The sequence below is a fragment of the Electrophorus electricus genome, chromosome 3 (assembly GCF_041902795.1).
Source record: "Electrophorus electricus isolate QZ-2024a chromosome 3, ASM4190279v1, whole genome shotgun sequence".
Lineage (NCBI taxonomy): Eukaryota > Metazoa > Chordata > Actinopteri > Gymnotiformes > Gymnotidae > Electrophorus > Electrophorus electricus.
In genome coordinates, this window is record NC_137499.1 from 2,848,242 (window position 1) to 2,875,966 (window position 27,725).

General features: G+C 42.4%; 2 protein-coding genes across 39 annotated transcripts in view; both read right to left on the reverse strand.

Annotated features, from left to right (window-relative positions):
* Positions 1–1,961: 1,961 nt before the first annotated feature.
* On the reverse strand, positions 1,962–15,589 carry parvab (parvin, alpha b). 7 transcript variants are annotated; one of them, XM_081709647.1, is made up of 15 exons: positions 8,866–9,006; positions 7,960–7,993; positions 7,019–7,149; positions 6,750–6,839; positions 6,583–6,653; positions 6,329–6,431; positions 6,063–6,203; positions 5,805–5,920; positions 5,564–5,622; positions 4,744–4,763; positions 4,508–4,569; positions 4,357–4,425; positions 3,744–3,845; positions 3,241–3,313; positions 1,962–2,662 (listed from the first exon to the last, which is right to left on the reverse strand). In XM_081709647.1, exons 3-15 carry the CDS (start codon positions 7,059–7,061, stop codon positions 2,586–2,588), a joined length of 1,026 nt encoding a protein of 341 aa, XP_081565773.1. In that variant the 5' UTR covers positions 7,062–7,149; positions 7,960–7,993; positions 8,866–9,006; the 3' UTR covers positions 1,962–2,585. The 7 variants fall into 7 exon arrangements, with proteins under 7 accessions (XP_081565773.1, XP_081565771.1, XP_026867353.1 ...); XM_081709645.1 differs by having other exon boundaries at positions 7,019–7,209; XM_027011552.3 differs by lacking the exon at positions 7,960–7,993.
* Positions 12,400–27,725, reverse strand: part of mical2a (microtubule associated monooxygenase, calponin and LIM domain containing 2a) — a 37,438-nt gene continuing 22,112 nt past the window's right edge. The window contains exons 14-26 of one of the 32 annotated variants that reach the window (XM_035530284.2): positions 27,310–27,401; positions 27,067–27,138; positions 26,770–26,907; positions 26,439–26,549; positions 25,876–26,253; positions 25,524–25,631; positions 18,851–19,031; positions 18,673–18,749; positions 18,339–18,571; positions 16,491–16,537; positions 14,275–14,392; positions 13,688–13,740; positions 12,400–12,639 (exon numbers count right to left, since the gene is read on the reverse strand). In XM_035530284.2, the coding sequence (XP_035386177.2) occupies positions 12,635–12,639; positions 13,688–13,740; positions 14,275–14,392; positions 16,491–16,537; positions 18,339–18,571; positions 18,673–18,749; positions 18,851–19,031; positions 25,524–25,631; positions 25,876–26,253; positions 26,439–26,549; positions 26,770–26,907; positions 27,067–27,138; positions 27,310–27,401 (1,613 nt within the window). In that variant the 3' untranslated portion in view covers positions 12,400–12,634. The other 31 variants (XR_014121886.1, XR_004776520.2, XM_035530285.2 and 28 more) reach the window with 31 other exon arrangements.

Below are 27,725 nucleotides of genomic sequence, written 5' to 3' on the forward strand. Positions count from 1 at the left end.
TAAGACCAGATGCTAGAGCTGATTACATTATGGGTTTTAAACATGGCGAGTTATAGTGACTGCTTTAAAATAGTGTCCTCGTTTGAGTATACAATAGGAGGAACATCGAGGAATTATAACTGCTATAAACACATTATCATCGATCTAATGTAGATATTACGTTTGTGTTTCTAATGTATGCTCCAGTCATATTTCAAAATACGAACACTTCCATGTATTACATTATTTTCTCAACCAATTTTTCTTGTTCAGGCTACCTTACAAATTAATTTTACATTTCTTAACGATTTTAATAGCGGACATCGCAGTCAATGCAGGGAAAATCATTCTCTGGTGTAAATGAATGCGCGAAGCATGTTAATAGTCTTCTAAAGACACTACTAAGAGTACACGACGGAGAAATCAATTACTCGTAATGACCAGAATCTTTAGTACAAATCAATATGAGCCCGGATAAGATGCTTTGAGTCGAGCATTTACCAGCTGTTTCGGCAGCCTGCATCATCTCTTTGTATTTGTGAGTAAACAGCGGTTGAGGCTGGGAAAAGATGGAGCGAGTTCTGGGTCCGTTTGATGTCACGAAGGGACAGTGGCGGTAATTGCAGCAGGGCCGCTAATGGCAGGGAACGTTGCTATTCAGGACACCTTAGCAGTGGACGATCAATTACACAGGTGGCCATCGCTGTTATTTCACCACTCAAAGGGAGCACTCTGATGAAGTCGCGCTAGTCTCTTAATCCTCCGGCTCGAGTCAGAATGGGCTGGGAGAAAATGTGTCAGAACAAAGGTTTATCGAAAGGCAATTGGCAGCAACTCCCCTGAACGCGCAAATTTCACATTTAACGCCGGCTCTTAATGCCGCCTATAGAATATGACAGATAATGTATTATTTTTCAGAAACGCTACGTTTGATGGTCCATTTTGTTCCACTATACGAAGTCTGCAATTTGGAACCACAAAAAAAGCTGACCAACAGATAACAGAACCTACAATTCTTCCGGGCTAATATTCTCCACACTGGTTTCTCAGATCTTTTGTGGAGTTACACAAGGCTCTGCACTCCGCAACTGCAGAAATCCGTTAAAAACGCGCACACACACACACACACACACACACACACACACACACACACACACACACACACACACACACACACACACACACACACACACACACGTCAGTCGCCAGAATCTAAACTTAAACATGTCATAAATTAGAAATACACCAGTGGCAAGCCGCAGAGCTCATCGAGGAATTCAAATAAGACGCAGGCTAAACAGATGCGCGCAGCCACAGTTTCAGTTATCTCTGAAGCCTCTATTGCAACCCTGTCAGGTGTAATTGCGCGTTGCAGGCTTGTGAGAGTACATGGCGGGGAAAATGTGACCTCTCTATTCAGAAAACACTTCATGTAGCCTGACCATTCCGCCAATGCGCTGACCACAACTAAACATAAATTTCTTCGGGAACTAGGCATTTGAAACCCGCACGTCCGTGCTGTTAAATTAAACACTACTCTGCCTTTTAACAAGCCTTTTATTGAAGAGGTTAAATAAATACCACTTCGTTCCGAAAGTTGTTCAGTATGATTGCACTGTTTTGTCAGCAACTTTAGAGACCAAAATCAATTTATTTATACCGTTCCCCATTTGCGTCCTCATTCAAAGTCGCACACAGAACAGTCGCACGAAATGATCAATGGTTAATAAGGAGAGCACAGGCGTTTTCAAAGACAGGAATTCACTTTTTCCAGGGCCCAGCAGACCCCACAGACGACATTCAAGACGCAACAGTGAAACAAACGACTGCTGCGACCTTCATATTAAACAGCACAAGGGAATCCATTTTCCCCTCGAACGCCCACATAACATTCTTACAAACTAGTGGCAACGCTCAGATTACGGTCTGAATTCAATGAATGCCCTTGGGGAGGGTGTGCAAGGGGGATAAAAATTCATGTCTGTTTGCTTCCAATATATAGAAGTTTAATATGAGCGCGAAAACATCTAGTCCTATTCAGCAGTATAAAGACCAAAGTTTGAACTAGTTAATTTAGTACGTTTACTTCATATACACCAAATCACAAGGTTTTCTATCACCAAGAGAACTTATCGATTTCTAACACAAAAAGGAGTTACAGATCACGTTTACGATCACGTCAACACTACTGGGGCTCGTGTAATTCTACAGTACCAATGAAAAGTTCCCTTATGTGTTGAACACACATAGTACTGTGTAAAAAATATGATATTAATGGAAGAGCATAACGACAAAAGTAAACATTAAGAGCATAACGACAAAAGTAAACACTGAACCGGCATTAACAATTCACTTCAAAATAATTTCATAAGTCACTCCTTCAATGTAGTTTGTATTAGAATTACATAATTTCAAAACACTAATGTGTTACAGCATGCAGAATAAATAGTAAACATACTCTGAAATATTCTGAAATACTGAAAGTGACAATCCATACGTCAAAATAACTTCGAATAATACTGATAAGGATATCATCTCAAGAGCGAGAGTGTTTCAGTCATGTGGAGGCGTAGAACGGTGGTTCTTTGTGAAATCACTTTTTCTGCTCATTCCACATTCCTGTACTTCGTGAAGAGGTTGTAGAGGACCCGCAACGTGGACTTCAGATCACAGTTGACAATGTCTACGAGGGTATACAGGGGAGGAACACGTTACGTTCAGTAAGGCATGGAGCCAGAGAGGGAAAAAAACAGGTACTGTGTAATCAGGGGCACTAAAGCTGTTGTCAGCTCAGTAGTGTAATGTATTCCCTCTCTGCTTTCAAAACATCCAACCTTTACGTTCAACATCAAGCCCAGCTTGCTGACCATGTCATGCGTTAGGCTAATTCACACTCCTTCATCGGTCGTCATAAACACATGCTTTTACGTGCACTGATTATGTAGGACAATTTTGAGTGCAGTCAAACTGTGGTGCCATTGTAAATTCAGCACGCAATCATCATTTACATCAAAGCTCATTGGTGAGGTTCACATAACTGCAGCTCTGTGTTGTGATTAGTTTCTCATTCAGTGCAGCATGAAAGCTACATTACAGAAATCCATGCACACTGAAGAGACACACATGGCAAAACCTACTGCTAACCAGAATAAACTAAGGTTGTTTGTACTCAGGCAGCTTGGCCTGGCATTTCTGAGCAAAGGAAGTTTTCTAAACCCAATGACAAAGCTATGTCAGTCACAAGAATACAGTGCCACTAACCCTCAGGCCTGGGCTTTGGTTTCTCCAAACCGCCATCTTCCATCAGTTCAAAAGAAAACGAAACATTGTGCACCTATAATACAGAATGCAGTAAGGTTGTAAGCAGTGTAACAATAGTGAAAAACCTTCACCCGAAGACTGAAAGTGTAGCGCAGAAATGGTTTTTGGAGTTGACAATATTGTAACTGTGTGTGGAGTCGACAGTATTGTCTTCGGGTTCCTCGTGACGATGCATGTCCTTGGTCCCCAACACACAATACTGACTAACGCACACTGTATGAAAGATGAAACATTTTGTGTCCTATTAATCCTTTGATTTCACATACATTCAGTCATACAAACCAGAGCACAGCAGGATCAGCAATGGAAAATAACAAAATACTGAAAGCATCAAAGAATAACTGGCATCTATTTCAATCATATCAACTAAGCTTTTCCCGAGCCAATAAACTAATATACTGGGTATATTAGATTAGTGATTAGTGGAACAAACTTAGCAGTACCTTATGATCAAAATGTTCTGGTGTAAGGAAAAAGTTGTAGAGAGGAATAAAATATCCTTCTAGTAGTCCCATCAGTAAGACCAGGTACACGCCATCAGCAAACTAATAAACACAAAAACAAACCAACAGAAATCAGTCATTTTATTGACATAAGCTACTATTCAGTTTAATTTTATTGTATTTATAGAGTGCTTTTTACAACATTGTCTTAAAGCAGCTTTACAGGAACCAGGTCTATAGCTATAATGGCGACAGCAAGCCAAAGGTGACAGCGGCAAAGAAAACCTCCACCAGTGGTATGAGGAAGAAACCTTGCCTGGAACCACACTCTAAAGAAAACCCATCTTCCTTGGGTGACGCTGTGTTCATAAGGAGACAGGGACCGTTACTCTCTGAAGGAGAGAGGGTGATGGGGAGCATCACTTCAGGCGGGTTTAATGGGTGCTCCGGCTGCTGAGCCAGAAAGGTGGCTCTTTGGTCTGGTGGGCAGGGCACATGTTTATTGCCCTGCAGGACCCAGATTCGAGTCCTGGGTGGGGTTGCTGCCCTTTGTCGGTTAACTTAATCAAAATAAACATTTAGAGGCTACGATAGGTAATTAGAGATACGTTACCTGTGTGTCCAACTCTGATACTTCCAGGTTCAGTTTGTTTAAGTGCTTGTTCACAAATGTGATGAGAGTCTGTAAAGGATGAACAGATGGTGTGGGATGGCCTTTGGGGGTAACGTTCTGTAATGACTTAGAATGAATGAGGTGCACATACCTTTTTCACCACATTCAGCTTGTCTGGAGCATGGTCAAACAAGGTGTCGAACGCATCACGCTCTGTGTGAGGAAGAAGGAGTCTTTCACTTGTAAGCAAAAGGGTCAAATTAAAGTGCAACAATATCAAATAAGCAATCAATCTTTCTTACAATGCTTCTATTATTCACTATTTGCTGTTAAAACATTTGTATTTGGTTTTGCTTTACTATGATTGAGAGTACATGCAGTACAAACCATGCCTTCCAGAAAGTGCTCTGTAAGATAAGAAAAATTAAATAGAATGTAAAGAAGCAAATAAGGATATAGTTTATATGATAGGGTGTCAACTTGGTGTAATCAAGGGAGCCCAAAAGGCAAACAGAGAGATTAGCAGGAGAGAGAGCTGGCACTGTTAGCCAGGCGCCAGGCGACCAAACGGAGCCCGCTTTTAGGACGCTGGCCTGGTGGACATATGCCCACCAGCTCCTCGCCTTCACGCTCAAATCTGCCGTGGCAGGGACGTGCCTCCGCAGCTGCTGCCTGCACTCCGGCGCCAGCCAAGAGCCCCCCACACTCTCCCTTATCTCGGGAGGTGGTTCGGGCCCGCTAGAGCGCTAGCAATCAGGGGCGAGGCTGGGCAGCAGTGGTGAGCTGGCAGGAAGGCAGGGTCAGTGCTCTGGCCCATCACGCTGCAAAGCTGCTCAGCAGCGTGGAGATCCAGCACCACACTAGCCCCTCTACCCACACAAAGCCCCATGATGTCCCCAGGCTCTGGTATGTCAGCACATGTTTCTCACTTTTCAGCTCTGGAGAGGCTCTGGGGTGGCAGGCCCACTCATTTTTCTCACCTTGTCCCATTCTTGGCAATAAATATTTAGCAAAAATATATCTCAGCAGTGTTTAAATACATATGCAAGCACGAGCCACTTGTCACCTGAATGCAGATTTTGGCCGTTCACATTCATGCTTACGATGGCATGTAATTTTGTCTTTTGGAAGATATTAGCAGTTACAGTTTTGTTTGAACAGCTGTGTCCAGATACTGACAAGGAGAATTACAACAGCGATTACATACTCTGTGTTGCCAGTAATTTCCTCCTGGATGCTCCGAGACTGAAGAATGCCCTCGCGTTTCTGTAGAAAAGACAAAACACATCAGCAAATAATGAAAAAAGTAGATAAAAGAAATGGCATCTAAGGCGTGTTTCGCCTTAGAATCGCTAGTATACCCATGCAGTACTAAGACACATCAAATGTTGTTACCAGTTGCACATCATATATGAAGCTCAAGAAGGGGAGATAAAAGGAGCGAGTACCTGAACAACAACTACTTGTATGGACACATGATCTGGGAGTCGGACAGGAGCACGGAAGTGCTGAGACAGGGCCACCAGCAAGTGAAGAATGGCCACTATGCTCTTAGCATGGACCGCTGAGGGATACACAGTAGAGGTCACGACACACCCAGCATCATTCTGTAAGCAATCCATTATTGAACAATCAACTAAATAGAAGCATGTGGAACAAATATATTCCGAGTGAAATAAATCAAAAAAGATTCTGGAGTTATTTACAGTCAATGTTCCATTTGATGTTCCTCGAGGACACTTTAAGGGTGTCATTGATCTTTTCCAGGACTGTCTGAAGCTTCTGTTTTTGGGCAATTTCAGACTGTGTGACCTCTGCAACATTAAGTTTCTCCCCTTCCAGCTTCTCTAAAATCCAATATGAAATGGACAGCTTAGTTTTTTAGATAAAACAGATGTGAAGCTAACATATATCTGGGAAGGACAGCTATTTTTGTTTATTTGTGGAGCACTGCATTAAAGCAAGGCAATACCAAAAAGCTTCTGAAGAACCTGTCCATCATAAAGGTCCTCAGCCAGATCTTTTACAATGATTCGTTCTCCTACTAAAACATCATTGATCCAATCAATGAGAACCTGTGTTAGAGGTAAAGCTGCGATTATTAGATGGCAGATAACCCAGGACCATAATACAGTGAACCACTGCATTGTATCAAGCAATTTGCTTATTATATGATGATGACATATTTAAGTCGATTGTACTGTACACTATGATGGAGACAAGTACCTTCATCAACTCCTGGAGTTTGGGGTCATTTCTGGAGTTTGGATCAACCATGGTGCGGACTTCATTCTCCTCTTTAGGGGACAAAGTGCACATGTAGCAAGACATCAGACAGCAGGAGAATCACTGGTTGAAATGTGAGATTTTAACTCGGCAACGCAAATTTTTACCCAGCATGGTGTCTTCAGGATCCAGCTCAAAAGGGGTGGGGCTCAGGGGCAGATTGATTGCATTCATGCCTTCTTCTTGGAGCTCAGAGACTACAAAAAGCATCAGTAAATGATAGAGCATTTTCTTATTCATCCATGAACGTTTGGTTTCTCTACTGTTTGACCAGTTGCTTAACACATTTAACAAATTACTGTACTATGCCACTGATTATGATATTTCTATATAATAGGGACAGCTGATTGATAAAAGAGGACACAGAGTCTCTTACTTGAACACCAGTATGCTTTGCGCCAGACTGTGCCTCTCATCATTAGTGGTCAGTTATGCAGTATTGGTTTTACCAGGGGGAGGCTGCTCAGAGTGCCACGTCTAATGTTATGCATTCGGGCCCGAACACGTCTGGATTAACAAAAGAGCTACAACTCAGCCCTCGGATCAATGCACTTCTCACCATATTCACTGTCAAAGGGGACCAAAAACAAGTAGAAGTATTTGAGCATAATAAGTTTCAGCATAATGTTTTGTTCTAATTCAAAACAAAATTTACAAACTTTACTGGAAACAGTCAAATTAAATTTAGACATGAATATGCATTGATCAAATTAGAACGCTATTATAATCTAGTTATGACTATAAAATATAGCAGTTCTTGATTTGCAAATAGCTCTGGATGTACTGAGTGGCTGCAGATTTGACGATGACACGCTGAACATCCTGGTCGTTCATGCAACACACTGTAAACTTGGACTCTCTCTGACTCCTGCAGGAGCTGCTACACTGCTCTGCTCCTCATCCCTGTGCCAATGCTGGCCAACCTCTGGAGCCAAGCTCCTGAACATGCCTATGAGAAACTGCTGCACAGCTCTACACTAACATCCCATCAGACATGAACATCCTGTTTTTAGTCAGTGCTCCCATTACATCACCCGTCTGAACTGTGCTCAACTGTTTAAGGGTCTTAAAGGCAAAACATATGTCAGCATGTGTCCAACAACACACATAAGCCTATTAGTCTAAATTTATAATACAAACATCTACTGTTATTTGCCCTCTCTGCCTGTGAAAACATATTAGCATATCATGCCTGTGTCTCTTTTTCTCTCTGAGAGATTGTGCATGTCTGAGCACTCATAACTAAATATACTTCTGCCATATGGGACCAAAGAAGCGCTGAATGGAATCGAATAAAGCCGTGTAATTTGCGTTCACCTGCGCGGCCCAGTCCTCACTGTCTTGGGCTCAGCTGTAAGCAGAGCAGAGAGGAACAAGAACCGCTTTCTTACAAAATACCTTTCATTCAATATTAGTTTATTTGTAATAGAATGGAAATATGAACTGCAAATTACAAATGTATGCTCATTACCCTTCTCACGTGCTTATGAATGATGTGGGCAGTTTGAGCACAACACAGGCCAGGGCTTTGTGTTTTAAGTTCAAACGCACACTACAGAAACATTTGAGTCAGTAGTAAATCAGTGTGTGATGGGAGATGGTTTCCTAAACCACATGCTCCATTTGTGACGCGGCAGCCAACTATTCTCCATATATGGTTAAGTCACAGACTTGGAGCTTTTTTGTAAACACTTGGAGGGGCAACTCCCACACTGCCACAGTGAAAGCGGAGTGGACGCCACTTTAGGCTAAATACCAATAATAACATGGTGAAACGGGCCAGATTACAGATGTGAATCACAAAACAGCAAGGTTATGTAGGCCTACATGGTTTGTTTTTAACTTTACACAGCTTGCAAAATCTTAAATGCCCAATAAGCTATTATAAAGAAGTTTTTAGTAGCAATATTGTAAAATAAATATAGTTTATACCAAATGCCATCTATACTGCGACACCCTGTTATTTACGCAAAGGTGCATACATTCCTTCCTTAACGCAGTGTGTACAAATTATGACACTGTAAACTGTTATTTCAAAAACTACACTGAAAATAGATGATATGGTCTGCAATGTAAAGCAGAAATCACCAATACCCTTCTTGAATTTTTGACGCGACATAAAGTTTATTTGACATTTAAATATCTGAGTTCTAATCAAGATCTGATAACCGTTAATGCAGGTAAATGCCCCGTGGAGAGGGCTACTAAATCCATTGCTCACACCTTCTTTTGCTTTTTTTCGTCTTGCCAAAGTTCCTCCAAGTTTCCCGAGAAAAGAGTCATCCTTCTTCCTCGAGGGAGGCGATTTCGCGGTCGGAGATTTGGGAGAGGACGGTGATTTCTGCGGCGATGAAGCCATAGCGGTTATTATTCACAACTCACTTCGCGGCTGGATTGAAAGTTGTGAATTTCCAAGCCTTAAAATCGCCTTTGTATAATGGAAGCGAAATGCCGAGTATTTGTTTTCAGCTTCCAAGATATTCGATTCGTCTCCCAGTAGTCTTTCCTTTCGTTCCCAAGTCCCACCCTTTTTCTCTTGGTTAAATCCAAATAAAAAAAGTCTACGGATACGGAGGGTCCGCGCTGTGTGGAATTGGCTCGCACATTCTGTTGGGTATCCTATAAATCCTTCTTCTACTTTTCCACACACTTAAACTACTAAAAGACGTGTGTAAGGATGGACCTAACGTATCCAGTTTTTATCCATCGTTATTACTAATCTAACAAAATAACCGCATCCTTTAGGCCTCACTGTGCGCATACGATTCCTCTTTGCAATAAATGGGATTGAAGACACCAAGGCAGACATTCTTTAGTACCAGTGCTGTACATTAATAGAGAAACTTGTCTAGAACAAAGTTATCTGCTAGCAAGATTTTTAAACAGTTCTAAAACGTTTATTTCCCTAGGAATTTCAGTGACTGAAAAATACTGCACGAAATAATCATATTTACTGCTCTAATTAATGATAATCATTTTAAATCCACACAGATCCGCATTCATATCACTGTACTAATTGCTGTGTGTTGCTTTTTAAACCAAAATCTGATTTCAGCATTAACTGTGCAAAAAACCTGAAAATATTATTATGATGCTACCAGTGCGGTGATGCTACCAGTGCAGTAATGCTACCAGTGTGGTGATGCTACCACTGCGGTGATGCTACCAGTGCAGTGATTCTGTGCAAGCCATCAGACCTCTCCGTTGTAAAACTTGGGTGGCACATATTGGAAATACCATCAAAATGAAAATTTGGATCAACTACTAGTAATAATAGTAATACACTTTCTTCAGTTCGTTATATCTAAAAAAAATATTAAAACAGCTTAGAAAAGATGTACATTCACTGAGCTCATTTACTGTTCTGGTTACTTTTTCTCCTTTTCACTGTGACTGATCGCTTGCAGGGCTAGTCTATTTCGGGTAATTTTTTATGATGAAGAACTTGCTCCACAAAAGGTTTGAGATCTCGGTCTGTGCACCTTATACAATTATCTACCCAAAGCCATGTAAAGAAGCAGTGCAATCTGTCTCAGGCACTCATGAAAGCAGACATTTACAGTTCTATTCTAAGATCGCTGGCCTGGTCTTCTTGCAGACTGGCATTGCGGGACACAACTCCAGACTGAGTGCTTCTTTTCTGCTCTCTTGTTGTGACTGCTCTGAATAATGCTTTCATCAAAAAATAGAGATGACTCATATTGAGATATACGAATTGTAACAGATGATGGGTAGGGCTGATATGAACATGTTTCTAAAAAAAAGAAAATGTTTGCTATTTCAAACAAAAGTGATGTTTTGCCTCTATGTGCTATTTTTTCCTTGTATAAATTAGGAATTATGCTTTTAAAAAAACAAAGCAAAACAAAACAAAAAAAAAACCCCACTACTCAGTACCACCTGATAATTTCATATTTCATACTTTCCTGCTCCATCTTAATTTCTAACCCTCATTACGTTTTGTTATACGTTGCAATGCAATTTCCACCTCATTTCAGGTTTGAATGCTAATAGTGCTTACGCGTATTGCAGCATTTTCCCACCCGAGATAAGACTATTCAGACAAAAATATGAAATGCAGGCAGGGTCAATTTGCCTGTGTAATGCAGTGTGCAGCGCAGGCAAAAAAGCGAGCCACATGTGTAGCTGAGCTCTAGTTAATGTTGTCCTGCCTTCATATCCCATGGTCCTGTGCGGTGTGGGGTCAGACTGGACTTGCTCTCAGGCGAAACTCCTACGTTTCTCAGTGGTTTTCAATGGGAGTTTATTTTTGGTTTTATTTTGTTTTTTTCTCCTCACCATAACAAGATAGACCTGAAATGATTATGTTGGAGTTTCTTCCTAATCTGCTAACAGGACTGTAAGCTCGATCAAGAACTTGGTAGGAATATGCAGCATGTGTTGTAGAAAAGTGGGTTAAGTGTGTCTTGTTCCAGCATGTGACCTTCCTGGCTTTTATTCATTATGCTAATATCAAACCCTTCACTTCTGTTAGGCCTACCATATGGTTTGAAGAATCCTGAAAATGGCAGCGTCCACAGTCCTGCCGTGAACTGTAGGCTGTAATTGGTGTGTGTGAGAGGCTGTGTGTTTTGCTCCTCCATGGCTCCTTTCAGCTGCGTTTGATCTGCTGTTTTGTCTCTGTGGCTCAGTAGGAGCCTGCAGTGCTTCACAGCCGGAGCAGTGTGGAGGAGAACTGTGTGCTCCCCCCAGCCGTGTCCTCCCCCTTTACCCCTCTCCTCCCCTCGCTGCTCCTCTCATCCCCGAGTCAGTGCTTCCGGCCTCCGTGGCGCTACTCTGCGCCTCCCCACCGAGGTCACTGTGGCCTGGGTCGCATGCGAAAAATAACCCCTCCCCTTCACACGCTTTGCTCCTCTTCAGTCAGTGTTCTCAAGCCTTTCTCTCTCTCCCCTCCTTTCTCTCGGTGGATCTGTGCCATCTACCCCGCTGCGTGAAAGCACTGCACCTGACAACACCAGCCTGGCCCCCAAGGTCATCTCTCCAACTCCTGGCCAAAACCCTGGAAAAGCGATCCCCTTGTGGGCGGGGCCTGTGGAACACCGTGTTCTCCTGGAGACAGTGTGCAAGGAATGTTCTTAATGTGGAACCAACCCAAAATACAAGCTCACGGCTTCACTGTGTCCCCAGAAAACACACCTGAGGGATAGCCACATGTTGTACTTGGCATCCTCGGTCTAGCTTGGACAGTAAGTGGTGCAGGCACTCATGTATGCACGCACACACACACACACACACACACACACACACACACACACACACACACACACACACACACACACACACACACACACGCAGTACAGAGAGAGCACATAGATGTAAGTGCAGTTTCTCTGCTGACCTGCGTGGGTGGTCTTTCCATTTCACTGTCCTCGTCTGTCTCCAGGCATGACACGCTGCACTCCTGACGCACCAGTAATCCAATGCAAAAGAGATCATCTGGCCAGCATGATTGAACTAAATGCTTTGGAACTGGATATCTGTTTCCATGAATGGCGTAAGCAAAGACTGGGTGCTGTTTTAAATGGTTTTCTAATGTTCACCCCTGCCACATAATTCAATTGTATATGGCACATGTTAGTTAATACACAGATAACCTGTATGCAACATGTAGAATATAGTATAAATGTTTAAACAAGGCCAGTTGGTAAGTGAATTTGTGTCAGATGGTCAGCTGGAATTGGAGAGTGAGTTAAATAAATTGATTTGGGGAAAGAAATGAAGAAGAAACAGAAAACCTCAGGTTCATACCAAGTGTGGACTCACAAACCAGCCCCCCACCCCCAGCCCAAAGCCAGCTTTATTGAAGGTCACTGTTTATTACAGCCAGGCAGACGCGATGTGAGACTGAGATGTTCACAAAGAACAGCAGTAACATAACGTTCGGAAGCATCCGCAACCTTTCTGCTCTGTTGATGGAATGAGAAGATAACCTTCTGCTTCAGGATCCAAAGCTCCTACCTGACTCATCTCTTCAATCTATAGACAACAATATAGAAAATGGCATAAATGCACCTTTCTAAGGAACAACTGCAAATCGTTAACATGCCATGTGGAATATATTATGATAATATTGTATAAGATATATATATATAAATATCAAATAATTTTATTATATATATATATATATATATATATATATATATATATATATATATATGAGAGAGAGAGAGAGAGAGAGAGAGAGAGAGAAAGAGAGAGATATTCAAAATTCTAGTGAAGTACAATTTACAATTCTTTTTATGCTTAGACTGTCAATACAGTCTAAGCATAAAAGGCAAAATAAATAAATAAATAAATTGGATGCATGAGACAGAGGATGGGTAGAAAACAATAAGTTTAAAATAAAGTTTACAAATTATAGTATATATCACTAAAATAAACCATTACTTATAGATTTATGACATGTTGAACCAGGACCAGTAGCTAGATGACATAAAAGATATTAACTGTCAATCAAAACGAAGAGTGACCGCTTTAGCTTGTTCGTATAAACAATGCCCTCTAGTGGTAATAAATATTGACGCTCAGTCCTGACATCGAGACCCTTCAATCACTATTACAGGCACTATTATAAAGGGACTATTACAGATAGTTAATATTCATGACAGGGATAGAAAAGAACCTAGACGTACCAATTTATTATCAGCATTCTAATTATTAGGCCACCTGTAATATTTAAGGTTTTAAATTTTAAATCTGATCTCAAAGACTAACCATAAACCTAATCAAAAGGACAAAGGGTAAGAACGTTATTACCATAAACAGAAGCACTAAAATTACCAGTCGATTGCAGAGCTGTAATTTCTTGAGTCTGTACCGCATTTTCATTTTGTAAATCCTGCACTCACTACGTTCTTATTGTTGGCAAATCCGCCGTATTTTGGGTTTAATAAGTGTGCCAGATCGCTTTGGATGTACAGGTTCCCGTAATGTCCATATCCACAAGAAACAAATAGAGTTGTGTAATGGTTACGCCAGTAGGTGGCATTACACACCAATTTTATTTCTTACTCATTTCACAGACCTGAATAAATGTAATTTCTCCCACATCTTGTCATTAAGTTGATCAAGGTAAACCTGCAAAATAGGGTACTTCAGAGAAGTGTTTATTTAATCAAGACAAAAATATGTTCTATTCATTTTTTTAATTAGAGAACATACTGTTAGTGCCACAGAGAAACAACAGTTCTGTGTGTATTTTTAAGGTGCATTCTCTCAAATTTGTCAAATGCTGTTGATTGGCCTTGATTACATAGCAAGGTCTGAATGTTGGCATTCAACGGGATGATCTTTGTGATGTTAAACTCCATCATTTCTGTCACTGCTAATTTGAAATGAGTGCACGAATCATCATAGACCTCTATCACTGACTAACCCACTAAAATAGCAAAATTATGTTTTCCACCCAAGTGTAACTAGTGTAACTACAATATAAAGCCAATAAGAGCTTTGTTAACAATGCACATATTAATGCTGATGTTTATATGTTATATACACTATAGAAATCACTCTGAAAAAATTAGATGTCTTATTCTAAGGGCAATGTCTAAGGGCAAAGTTGGGACAATGCATGGTGGCTAAAGCATGTGCAATTTTAAAGACAGACTTGACCTCTTCTTCCATAGGACAACTGGAAAATGTTCCCATTTCCAAGCTGCAGCGCAGAGGCGCAAACCCTCTGGCAGGGCCAGATTTGGGAAGTGAGTGCTCCGTCTCATCTCAGAAGAGCCTAATGTCTCAGTGAGAAAGAGATAAACAGGAGAAGCACCAGGGTCCAGGCAAACAGAGGTTCAGGGGGAGAGTAGACGTTTAGTGATCACTCAAGTTTTAAAATTGTGCATTAGCAAGGTGGTGTTAAGAAAGGAAAAGCAAACTGCACTCATCCTCCTGCTTGGGTGCATTGTCTAGCCATTCAGTCGTACAGCAATACATAAGTAGTTCGATACATTAATACACAGGTACAGCCAGAATATGATTCATGGAACATTTGCTGAAGACACAGAGCGTTGACAGAATGAAAGGTCAATATTACAAAAGTAACACTAAAGATATAAATGAGATACCGCACTGGGCAGTCTAGTATGAGAGATACTGCACTGGGCAATCTAGCACGAGAGATACAGTACCCTACCTTTTAGTATGTCTCAAAACCCCACCCCACCCCACCCCACCCCATGACAGGATAACTAAAGGGATAGGTGAAGTGCTCTATAGAGGGGGCCGTAATTGGCTGGTGTGTTGAACAGGCGCACCAATGTAAGATAACCCAACTGTATTTTGTTGCAGCCCTCCAGCATTGAGAGTGAAAACCTGCACTGAAGTGCTCTAATGCAGAAATGAGAACATTTATTTCACAGTTCACCCTGAAGGCCAGGGAATGTTCCCACTGCTCTGCACTCACAATACAGCTCATAACGCCGCTGGCAGAATTCTTTACATATCTGTTCTGTGCTGACATGGCTTATCACATAAAAAAGCCTAAATAATTATTTTGAAGGGCAAAATGTTTCTCATGTTTAAGTGGCCATCTTGTTTAAGTGAATGAGAGACCCTGACAGCCCGATGCCAGATTATTTGGGTTTTATCTGGCTGCTTCCTAACTCCTTCACCATTTCATAGCAAAAGATTGTTTTGCTCCAAGGACACAGAGGGAGGGGAAATGGACTTTTTGTGAAGGTGCAGTGGAGTGATATCGACCAGGCACTGAATCCCCATGCTGCCTGGAACTGTACAGGAGGAATGGCCAAAGCTGAGTGTGGACTCGCTGGCTAAACTGAAAAACCCAACTAACCAGATCACTCCGAGAGCCTGGTGAAGGGGAGACGGCCGTGGTTGGCTGGTGTCGCCCAGCCCGATGGCTTCCTCTGTTCTGTTGCCGGGCGCAGGAGGAGGATTGTGTGCGGAGGATACTCTGGGCTTTATTGGTACGGCGAGAGATGTGAACCCACTCCAAATCAATGACACCCTCTTATGCTAGACTCTGTTATGCCCAACGAGCAATGTGGCTCCATCTGACAGTGGAAAGAATGTTTAGAGTTCACTTTGGGTAAAAGTCCTATATGCAACACCAGGGTCTGAGCTACATTCTTACTGCCATTCATTTGTATGTGGCCAGTTTATGTATTTTCATAAGAAAACATGTTAAAAATATATATATTGCTGCTTGTGTATTTATGAATTAAAAAATTCCTAAGAAAGTGAAATTGCTCACATCATTTATTCGATGTATGAAGTGTATAGTTTAACATAAATAAGCAAAAATAACATTTAGACATAGAAATTACTGTTTTTTGGGGGGTTTTTTAATAGTTTTACATGTCTGGTAAAAGGTGCTATACTAAATGTTCTACATGTTTTTGGAGATATCAAACCCAATTTTAAGAGGCACAGATCTCTGAGGGTTTTTGTAATTTAAGCAGCCACTGAAACAGAGTAGAATAAATAAACAGTGTAGAAAAGATGGCCTGAGGCGCACACACAAAAGAGAAAAGGGTTAAAGACATCCAGCAGAACATTCCTGTTAGTCACAACGTGCCAGCAGGCGAGAGGGAGGCTCCAACACGCATTCCTCTCCCCGGCACTGTGACATATCAAACTCGGCTTCACACCCAAAGCCGTATGCTGCTGTAGCAAGAGCCATGTGCAGTGGGAGGACGACGGTGGCGTGAACCAAACCCCTGCTCCAGGTTCACTGGACTCTGTTCAGCCACGGGACTTGGTGCAGCCCTCCTGAGCAGGGGACGTGAGCACGAAACAAGGTGCGTGCGACCATGCAGTGTGGGCTCACACAACTGAGCAGTGCAACACAACACCGTGCAGGTGATCACCTCGAGTGTGAGAGGGCTCAGAGCGACTCGGGGGTGGACACTGCAGACTGGGCGGAAAAGACTACGAGTCAATGACAGAAAAGAGAAGGGAAATGAATGTGCGCGTGTATGTATGTATATGTATATATATATATATAAAACATAAACCATACATAAACCAAACAAAGCAAATGGCTTAAATAAAAGTGCTGCACACAGCTATGCAACTTGAGCTGCAAGCGTCATGCTGTATTAGAAATACACACTACTTTGTGCATTTTCAGTCAAATTTTTTTCTATTTGCATACATGCGGCATGAAATTTAGCTCATTCTTCAGATGGAAAAAATAAACAAATGTACACAACTGAACATTGGCAATGGAGAGAACAACGCAATATAAATCTTCCAGTGTATACAAAATACATATGAATCATGCACTGAATGTGGTTTCCCTCTCGCCCTTGAGGAATGCAACATGACAAACATACTGTTACACTGTATGTTAATGTAGGTAGATATAAAATATTTGTTTGTAAAAATCTATTAATTAGGCACAGACAAAAAGGTCCAGTGACTTTGATGAAGACACGCTCTCCACTTTACAGTGTTATTTTTGCATTGATTTCTTTGCACAGGCTTTACCAACAGTTACAGAGATGCGTTTATCATGTTAGCATGGCCTCTGTGCTGATCTGTGCTCTGTGCTGACCTGCACAGCTATGACAGCCACATCACTGCACAAGTGTAGTTCTGGAGAAACGGAATTACATCAGTAGCTACATGCAACACGATGCTCGTAAATATGTGCATTTCTACAGACAACATTCTCTGGACCTGCTCCAGTCTGTAAACACAAAGCATTGGAAACATATAGTACCAATATGTTACCAGATAACAGTTTTGTGACTCTTAACGTACTTATCGATGTGTTTAGTTCGGTGGAGGAAACAGTTATCAACCAAACTGTACTCAACTGTTACGCATAGAATTTGACTAATACTTTGAAGTTCATAGAGTATGAACTAGAAAGAAGAGCTTCCCAAAAAGAAAGCCATCTCTGCTGGACCTTTGAGTTTTATGTTTGTGAGTGGAATGTGAACATGGACTGGTTGCCAACACCCAGTTTGATTTGGCAGTTTCACAACATGTGACTATAAGCAGAGCAGATAATGTTGTTCACGACTAACTCAGTCTTGTTAAGTAAACTTGCAGTGTCCAAACAAAATAATTCATAATTGCTAAACAAAACATGCAAAGATATAAAACACCACTCCAAGTCCTGCAATAGCGTATTCCCACGTGGTGTACTCATTAAAGTGCTTTAAGTTGTGTTTTACAAAATTTTTCTTCCCCTCATTTTTTATTATTATTATTATTTTAAATATTTAGTGAAAATTAACTGCAGTTAAGTCAGTGAATAATGGCTTGAATTGTTCCAGGACCAATTGTTCAATTTCCAAAGAAAATATGTGACGAACTGGAGCCACTTTGAGTTCATCATTTTTCATTATGAAAAATAAACCTTCTGGTTAAGAACATCGCTGTTCTCGGGTGATCTGTCAGCTACCACGTCACCCTGAACACATCATTTCTGTTAATGCTGAAATGCCTTTTTTTCCACTATTGGAGGTCAGTGGTAAATAACTAAAGCAACAAGTCAGCTTAAGGCAGAGCATGGGCGGCACTTGGGAAGAATGTGGGCAGAGCTTGGTTTTCTTTGCGGCTACATGAGGAGCCAGTTGCCCAGGTGCTGCTCCAGCCACTGCTGCAGAGCCTGGCGGTGGAAAGGACCAGCCTCGGCCCACAGCTGCTGCATGAGCTCATGCAGGGCGACAAGCAGTGGCATGCCCACACTGAGCAGCTCGTACAGGTAGGTGTAGTCCTCCACGTTGGCCCGGAAGTGCCGGCTGAGTTTGCAGATCCCCGCTCCCAGCCAGTGGGCAAAGCGGTTTGGTGCGGCCCACGCCGCCCGACCCACGTGCAGCGGCCAGTGCATGCTTCGCCTCAGCACCGAGCGCAGGGTACCTGCCGGTTGCTGTGGAGAGCTCTCATCACCGGCGGGATGCTGTCCAGGGCTGGCGTGGGCATGGTCATCGGGTGCCTGAGGAAGAGGGTACTTGGGTAGGATATGTATATATACAGGTTGATAGTGGACTAATACTATTCTAATTATTATTTATACTGAATATGGTGAAGCTTTACCTTACGAGGTTCAAGCACGCTCTCGCATTTCACCGCCAATTCACGTTGGGTGAAATGCAGCTTGCAGTACAGCTTCCCTATAGCAAAAAGAGACGCTTTATAGAGGACAGGATGGAGTAACGCAGCAGGATCAACAAATACTAAAGTAGTGCGCTGATTACTACGTGACGTGACCTACCCCGCCCTGCGTCGAAAGCGTGTGCACCGTGGCACAGAGGGGAGCTGCAGGTGTCACAGCGGAAACAGTCTCTGTGGAAGAACATACCCTCGGCTCTGAGGCACTCCACTGCATACACACGCCTCTTACACACATGACACACATCACCCAGGCTCTGGGGGAACTCCCTCCGAGAGGAACCCTTTGATCCAGAGGAAGAAAAAAAAACATGCAGTCAGAATTATTACAGTCAGGCCACAGTCTAGTGGAAATGTATGAAGCTATCTGTGAACAGCCTTGGAATGGATCATGGCTGATTGTGCTGAATAGATCAGATGACAGTGGATCACCTTAAAAAGCACAAAGAGATGAAATACTATGATTTCACTAAGATTCACTGAGAGTTCCCATCAGAATGCCCGAAGCCAGAGAAGACACTCACTGCCAGGTCAGAAAAATCCAGTTTCAGAATGCACACTATCATTCATACCTTCATATCTAATCACAGTGCCCAGAATCTCTGACACATACCACACAATTCATTCGAAATTCTGGGAGCAAGCTCTTCCTACCTAGGGGCAGAAAACAGTTTCAAACTCTGTGAAAGCAAATCACCCTCTGGATTCTACCAAAGTATCATCTCGTAGCATTTTAATAACGCGACTAACAACCACAAACAGCTTGATAGTACATATTGTCTGTTCTGTGGTACTTAGATATATTATGCAGAATTTCAAAACATCAACATTCAATATTAAGACAAAATGAATGCTTCAGTAGTACCAGACAGCGTGTACTGACACACTTAATACACCAAGCTGAGAAGAGCACGGATCATTGAGACAGAGGTGGGTCTATGCCCTAGGGCCTTTGGTCTGTGGTCATTCCCCCACCCCCCCACCACAGGTGCAACCCCCACAGGCAATGGCAGGAAACACAGGAGGAGGCAGGAGGAAACCAGGCAAGGTCAGAGAGCAGGAGTGCAGAGATTTAGGACAGCATGAGAAGTTCACGGGTAACATAAGGAAAAGACCGCATACATGTAGAAGACATGTCTCACTAAACAAGACATGTCTCACTAAACAAGTCATATTTCACCAAATAAGACATGGCCTCCCTTTTCTGGCTTGATGGATTCTTATACATCTGATGCAGGCGCTAACCTCTTTCATACTTTTAAAAAAAGAGCGCTGCTCAGAATTCTTGTGGTATTTGAAAAATTCTAATCAGAGTGGGCTGTTTTCTTTACTCGGGGGCCGTGACATAATTAATAAGTTATTTTGTACCGCACATAAAAGGCCCACTGATGGCTGAAAATCAGAATGAGCTCTTTCAGAAAAGAAAAGTATTTCAGGTGCAACATCAAGTAGGAGAGGATGACAAGGAATACACGCTCCATGTGGCCTTTGGGGTCGTGCTGTGCTTGATTACAAATCTGCGCCAAGGGTGGAGCAGACTTCCCCGTGAGTGCAAGAGGCTCCAGGGCCAGCCAGGATCGTCTCAGAAACATGCCAACTATGCCAGCACTTCAAAGTAAAGACACAGCAGTGCTAAAGACACATTTGACTAGCACAGTAAGCATCTTCAGACACCTGCTTGGCACCGTTCCAGGCTTCTTTAGGATGAAGCACTTAGTTCTTAGAATGCTGTAGTAAAAGTGTAAATTAAATTTTAAATTTTCCTCTTGGGTTTAGAAAAGAAGTTGGAAAAAATGAGAACGTGTATTAAAAATGATTACAGAATGCTATTGACTGTTAATAAAAGACATTTAATTAAAAGTAGTTTTAATTGAAAGGTCATTACATACATAAGTTATGCACAGGCAGAGACTGAAGATGAGGTAAGAGTCACTATCAGGAAGGGAATGGGGAGCAGGGTGCAGCAATGCATTGTGGGGGGAGGGGGAGGTAAGGGCAAAATTGAGCTGGTATGGGCCTCCTGTTCCGAGCAGATTACCGACAAACTACCGACAAAGAGAGGAAGAGGCAATAAGTCAAGACTCTATCTCATCATAGAAAGCCAAAGTGGTATTAAACAAAGCCCTACTCTGAGGTCTTCTTTTGTTTAACATGCTGAGCAATTGTGTAATGTTTCTAATGAAGGCTGGGCATTGTTCAGTACATTACTAAGAAGCCGTTAAACTAGACACCACGGTAAACCATGCATGCAGCAGTTCAGTGGCTGACCAGGGCTAGTGCATCGCCCTTCCTGCAGCTGTGACAGCTTCCGTTTGCCTTGCACTGCTTCACACCTATTTCTTTTTTGTTAGCTAAAACACAGCCATAAGCTGCTGCCTCCACCCAATCAGTGTGTTTACAGTTGCTTCCCCTAAACCCACAGCTGCAGAACTCTGGAGCTGGCCTAGAATAATGGGGTTAGCAAAAGCATCTGAAGCAATTATGGACAACTCTTCCATTCAAAGGGCAGTGACTGCTCGCTGCAATCTGTCTGCAGCAACTTCCGTGGATAAATTACATCGGTCATTAGTCATTTTGCTTGCTGCAACCCCCCTCCCCAAAAAAAAAAAAAAAAAATTTATTACGTATTTTTGCATGCTGAATCCAAATATGTTTTCGGAATTTCTCTATCAAGCAGTTTTATTTTTGTTCCAGTATAATCATATGTCATTATGTATAGTATGAGAAAGCAGGACCAAGAAAAGTGGCGCCCCTCTGTGTTGGCAGACTAGTGCTGGACACTGAAGAGGGAAGCTCAAATATAGCCAATCTCATACAGTAAAATGTTTGTACATATTTAACATGAAAAACTAGCCTTATTTATATGTAATAAATAAATAATATAAAATTTACCATATGTGATATGGTTTAGAACCATAAAGTCTAAAGATTCGAAGCATAACGGTCCAGCTATTTTAGTTTGTATGCAACCAAAATGTTAAAAATCTGTTGCCCAGTGTAACACTTAAAAATACCTGTTATATCTATATCACTGTAATTACATACCCATGTAAATTCTATACTCACTGAAATTACATATACATGTTAAATCTATACTCACTGTAATTACATACCCTTGCTAACTCTATACTTACTGTAATTACACAGCCGTGTTAATTCTATACTCACTGTAATTACATACCCATGTTAATTCTATACTCACTATAATTATTTAGCCAAACACAGCAGTGCTTCACTCACGGGAAACTCACCATATGTGTTCCATTCTCCAAGTCTCTCTGCATCTCATTTTCACAAGACAGAGCCCCTCGCTGCTGAGATGTGTGGGTTTTGTTTAAGGCCAGTGCAGAGCAACACTCAGGAAGGAGAGCCGGAAAGCAAAGAGATCAGAACAAATACGGCCAGCTTTTGTTGCTTTATTAAACCTGCCTGGAGTCTGATGAGGGATGACGTTAGCTGCTCTTTTGGTACAGAGGATGAAGAGGAGGGAGAGGTGTTAGTAGAGGGCGCAGCAGTGCATTCTGGGAGAGAACGTGGGGTTAAGAAAGGAGGGATGGCGGTAGAGGGTGGAGAGATCAGTCTGTCCAGAGCAGAGCAAGGGGGACAAACGCCGTAATGAGAGGAGCGGAGCACTTACAGAAGGACAGAAACCTTTACACAAACAGGTCAAATTAGGACACTGATTGTTATGTGAGCATTCTCTGATAATACTAGACGAATTACAGGCTTTTCAGTACTGTGTCTATTCCAACAATACTATATTTGACAGATCACAGAAAGTAGGTAAATATTTATTTTTTTGGTGTAACAACTGAAAACTCAAGTTGATTCAAAAGGAAACAATGAATCACATAGTTGCATATTATTTGTCCAGATTAGGAAAGATTAGATTAGATTATATTAAAACTGTAAAACATATTTCTAAATCTAGATTTCATTTATAGCTTTCTACCTGTTAAAAAATTAATCTCATCACTTTTCTCATCTCATCACTTGCTTTAAACTGTAAAATGTAATGTGATACTATATACTATGATCTGTTGTAAACAATACTAAGATCCTTCTGCAGCTTCCTTGCAGAAACGTAATTATAATGTTCGCTAACTGAATACCTTCTTGAAGACCTTTAGGATTTAAAACATCTTTGGCAAAGGCATCCTACATGATTTTGGTGTACCCAATAAACACACTATCCATAATGCATTTGCTGACTTTGTCATATACATTGCTTTTTGCGGTGTAAGGTTATTTTTAACAATGTGTTTGAGAAGAGACGGACATCAGGGGACTTTACCTGCTCTGCCACCAGAAACGATGAGGAAGAGAGATGAGATGAAGGAGAAGAGGTGCATTGTGGGACGGGCCATGCTGAGGTTAATGTAGAGCAGTAAGAAACAGGGTTTAGAACAGAGGAATGGGTCTGCTCGCAGGAGAAGCTGAGAATGTACAGCAGGTACAGCGATCAGACACCAAGTCAAACCAGAGGAAGACACAGTATACTCGATCAGAGCAAACCACCACCTTCCACGTATATCGGGGACAAACTAAACATCAGCTGTTAAACAGCAGTCTCACATAAGAAACCTATGACCCATGAGAGGTGTATAGATTTGTTTTATACAGATTTGTTTGAAATATGTGCAAAACTTCAACTGCCTTCAAGGGTCAGCTGGGTAGAGTGTCATCATTTCTCTAACTGTTCCCCTTCAGCAGAGAACTCTAAACTTTGAGAGTAAACAAATACCTCGTTAGAGGGTTTCAAGACTCTTCTACCTTTGGTCTGTTGCTTCACAGTTTCTTCCTGGAGAGCAGAATTGCGCCTGTGTTGTGACTGGAACTCTGAAGGTTTGCTTAATCATCAATGTATCACTTGTTACCCCAGTCAGAACGTGTCACGTGGCACATGATATGAGCAGGCACTGACTGGGCACTCACCATATGTGGCCTACGTACTGACTGCCTCTGGAACTCGGGTTCACAGAGCTTCATGTCTAGTTGCTGTGTCTCACGTCTAGGCTTTTTATTATTTTCGTCACAAGGACACAAATCCAGGTGGGACAGCAGAAGGGAAAATGGGAATTTGGTGTATATGGCTTTGGGAACTTTTTTTTTTTTTTCGGAGGTGGTAAGGATGAGTGAGGAGGGGAAGCAGGTCCTGATGCGTTGTGGGGCTATTGGAGAGGTAGGATAAGAAGAGGAAGCAGTTGGGCCAGGACCAGGAGAGACACAGATAAGGGAGGAAATTGGTGTTAGGCAGGAAATTAAGACTATACAAAGGAGACCACAGTGGTATGTCATGGTTAAAATGCTGGTGTGTTTCATCTCCTTCTCAGACAAACAAAGAAATCTGTAAAATCTGGATAGTTCTACTTGAACGCAGAGACTGATAAAAGTTTTAGTGTTCGCATAATGGCAATCAATACTTGGGGTTTAACTGCAAGACAAGCAAGCAAGCAACAAATAAATAAACACGAGGCATCTACAACCACACAGCAATCGGTGCAAAGCCTGTGCTTACTTCTCCACCAGCCTGGGGTTATCCTCAGGCAATTCACACAAGAAAGATACAAACCTTATGAAGTCTGTCAGCAGAGCAGCAGAACAGCACAAATGTATTTTAAATGCATTCCACTGGTGTACCATAAAGGGCTCTGAACTACAGTCTTGTGGATTTTCTGGTGGAGTTCATGCAACTGAGCAAAGTGACACTTCCAGAAGTCATACTAGAGTTTCTGGAATTTCACCCTGGAATGCTATCATTACTATCATTCAAAGACCCCATTTAATAGGAAAATAACCCCCTTATACAATAATTTTTTTTATTTGAATAAATCAGTGGTCCAAACAAAAGGAACCAATTGTATATTTTATATTGTTTTCATAAAAAATGTGCTTGCCCACAAATCTTGTCATCTGTATTTATTAATATGAGATTCTGAAATATGGCTTTGGCAATCCAGTGATAGGCCATTCTCCATGTTACTCAGTGAGGTCATGTTTGTCACACCACAGTGCTCCATGGAGTTGAACACACCACAATGAAAAGGTTTACTGTACTGCAGTAAGAACACACCAATTCATAACTGAACTGCGTGATTTAGCCACAGACACCTGGAATGATGATTTTTAATGCATGTGAAATAAAACAGTGAAGCCCAGTAGGAAAGCCAATGGAAACTGTACACCCACCCTCAGAGACATCCATCCTACAGCCTAGAAGACCCGTGAGTGCTCAGGCTGGAGCACTTTGCAACACCTAGCTCCCTGAGAAAGGTTGCAATACGTTCTCCAGATCAGTCTCGCTGGGCCCCATAAACCACGGGACGGAGCGTGCAGAGCACATTTACTTTAATGATTTCTTTTAAAAACAACTAAAGCCTAATATGTTTTTACTAAGAATGATACTGCTGGGAACCATGAGCTATGACATGCATGAGACTTTATGTAGTCCCATCAAAGTGAAACAGGCAACTTAAAAATCAGTGAAAATCATGACCTTAGTTTGATTATTATTGGAATGGCGGGACGGGCTGGTGTGTGATTCAGTGTTTCTGTAAAGCTCTCAGGTGGACATAAACATACTGACGACCTGCAAAGGAAACGGGGCCCAACAAAAACAGATACATTTACTGCATCCAAACAGGCAGCGCACGCTATGACCATACTTCCACAGCATTAGCGGCTGGAGAATGACTAGTGACACTAACAGCAAAAACACACAGATTACTGATTCAAAATCAAACTCACAGCATGCAAACGTAATATCGCTTAGTCACCTGAGGCAGAGGGACGGCACGGCCCGAGAACAGCGAGCTTAAGTGAACTGCTTTCTCCTTTATGCTCTTTTTATGAAACTCCCTGGCGTTCTGAGTCTGGGCTTTCCTCTGCAGCAGGCCAGGGAAGAGCCGAGGGAGGGGGCAAAAAAGACATTATCACCAAACCCTTCATCCTCCAGCACAAACACTTTCAGTCTTTTAGGTTCTACATTTTGAGGGAACTGGAGCTGCGAATGTAAAGTAAAACTGACAGACAGACAGACAGACACAGAGAAGTAAGAGAAGCAGAAGGACAGAAGAGGGAGAACGAGGCAGAAAAGAAGGCGTGAAGAGGGGAGGTGATGGTGATCACCTGGCTGATCTCTTCCTCCACCCTCTGGAGGCGTTGCAGCATGGCCGTCATGGCCCGTATGGCAGAGGGGCAGGGGCCGTCCTCCCGCCTCTCCGGCCTGTCTGACTCGGGGGGCGTGGGCGGACGCGCGCGTACCCCGGCAGACTGCACGTGCGACGGTGTGCGCGTGTGATCGGGCTGCGTGCGTGACCGTGCGTGTGTGTCGGTGGGCTCTGTGCGTGGCCTGGTGTGTGTGGGAGTGGCTTCTGTGTGAGATGGGGGGTGTGTGTGAACGGGGCGGCTGAGTTTACGACAGATGAAGGCAGGGCTGGAGTAAGGCAAAGGGAGGAGAAGGGGAGAAGGCAGCTGCTCCTCTGCGTGTCTGCTGCAAGCTGCTGGCTGGAAGTGCAAACACACGGCGTGTGAGAAGGACCAGAGCTCAGAGTGAGGCATGATGGGAAAACACTGGCTCTCCAACTAAGTGATTTACAATGAGCTTTGCCATATTGTTTTACATGAAGCACCAGTGCATCTAGGGGTGACTGTGTGTGGGAGGCTGTGCTCATGTGTGACCAGAGCTATACCTTCTTCGGAAGCAAAGGTGGTGGGATTTTCTTCTCAGGTTTGTTGAAGGGTGTGCTTTCTGTCATATCAAGTGATGCAGGTCTTGAAGGCCTCGCAACATTCGAATCAGACTGAGATCGGGAGGTCAACAGCAGTATCAGAGATAGAAAGCCAAGAAGGGTTAGTATGACTGCAGGAAAAAAGAAAAGTACAGCAGGCAAGCACAGGGCACTAGAGATGGGAGTACAGTATCTGAGTTCAGCAGAGACGCCACAAAGCCGAACTGAACATCCAGGTCCTGTGTTCAGGACCATTATGAGTGTACTGACAGAGAGCCGAGGTGGTGTTTACCTGTCTACGCAGAGTGCAGCTTGGCGTGCTCTCCTCAAACTTTGCCAGTAACTGAGAGGCCATGTACTTGACCTTATTCTCTTTCAGCTCCCGCCCCTCAGATTCTAATGATGAGCTTTGACTGGAGAAGTTGGTTGCCTGCCAGAAAGGTAGACCAATCAACAGTAAGCTCTTGTACACACAAAAGACTTAGGTTTGTCAATCATTTTAACCTCCCTCATTATGAAACAGGGTGCAAAAAATGTAAAATTGGGCATAACATAAAACCATAAAAAAACATAAAAGTACTAAGCTAACCTCTTCCAGATAACTGCAAACCTTCCGTCTTCTTTTGTAAAAAGAATCATTATTGTCCACCTTTTTGTCATCCTGACAGATGAAGAGGAAGGAAAACATTGATAAATAGTGCGTCTGGAACTTCAAAGAATGAAGCACAATGATTGGAGACAGCATTGTGAATCTTGGCCCAAGGTAAACTTGAGTCGAATGTGTTTGAGGTGAGCTACGACTACTGCTCACATATGGACACAACCAGCCTACCTTCGGTATCCGTTTTCGAGGCTGTGTTAAGCTCAGGGACCTGTAAACGGGTTGGGATTCGTCTTTGTTTTTATCCATTTCTCTCCTCAAATCTGCAATAAAAACAGCAGTCTGACACAGTTCCATTTCTCAGTAATAAAAGGATAAGAGCTGTAGACGCTTAATTAATTAGAGAGTCAACTCATGACGTAAGACTCATGAAATTTAAGTGGGGGCTAAAACGAGAATCTAACCGATGGTTTGAATAAAACTTTTTCTTTGTTTTTCTTTTTGCACACAAGCATCGTGTTCCAACATGGTCATGTACATTATTGTTATAGTGATTGGCAGACAAAGCGGCATGAAGCTTTTGGGGCTTCTTACTGATGACAGTAAAAAACAGGAAGCATTGAAGAACTGAATATACAACACTCCAA

Bases quoted from the DNA above. Each gene is read 5' to 3' on its own strand.
- parvab (XM_027011539.3), bottom strand. From the start codon at position 9,001: ATGGCTTCATCGCCGCAGAAATCACCGTCCTCTCCCAAATCTCCGACC. The intron at 6,654-6,749 runs GTAAAAATTTGC...TGTCCCCTAAAG, and splicing joins TCCTGAAGACACCATGCTGG to AGGAGAATGAAGTCCGCACC. The intron at 3,314-3,743 runs GTACTGCTAAGT...TCTGTATTATAG, and splicing joins CAGAACATTTTGATCATAAG to GTGCACAATGTTTCGTTTTC.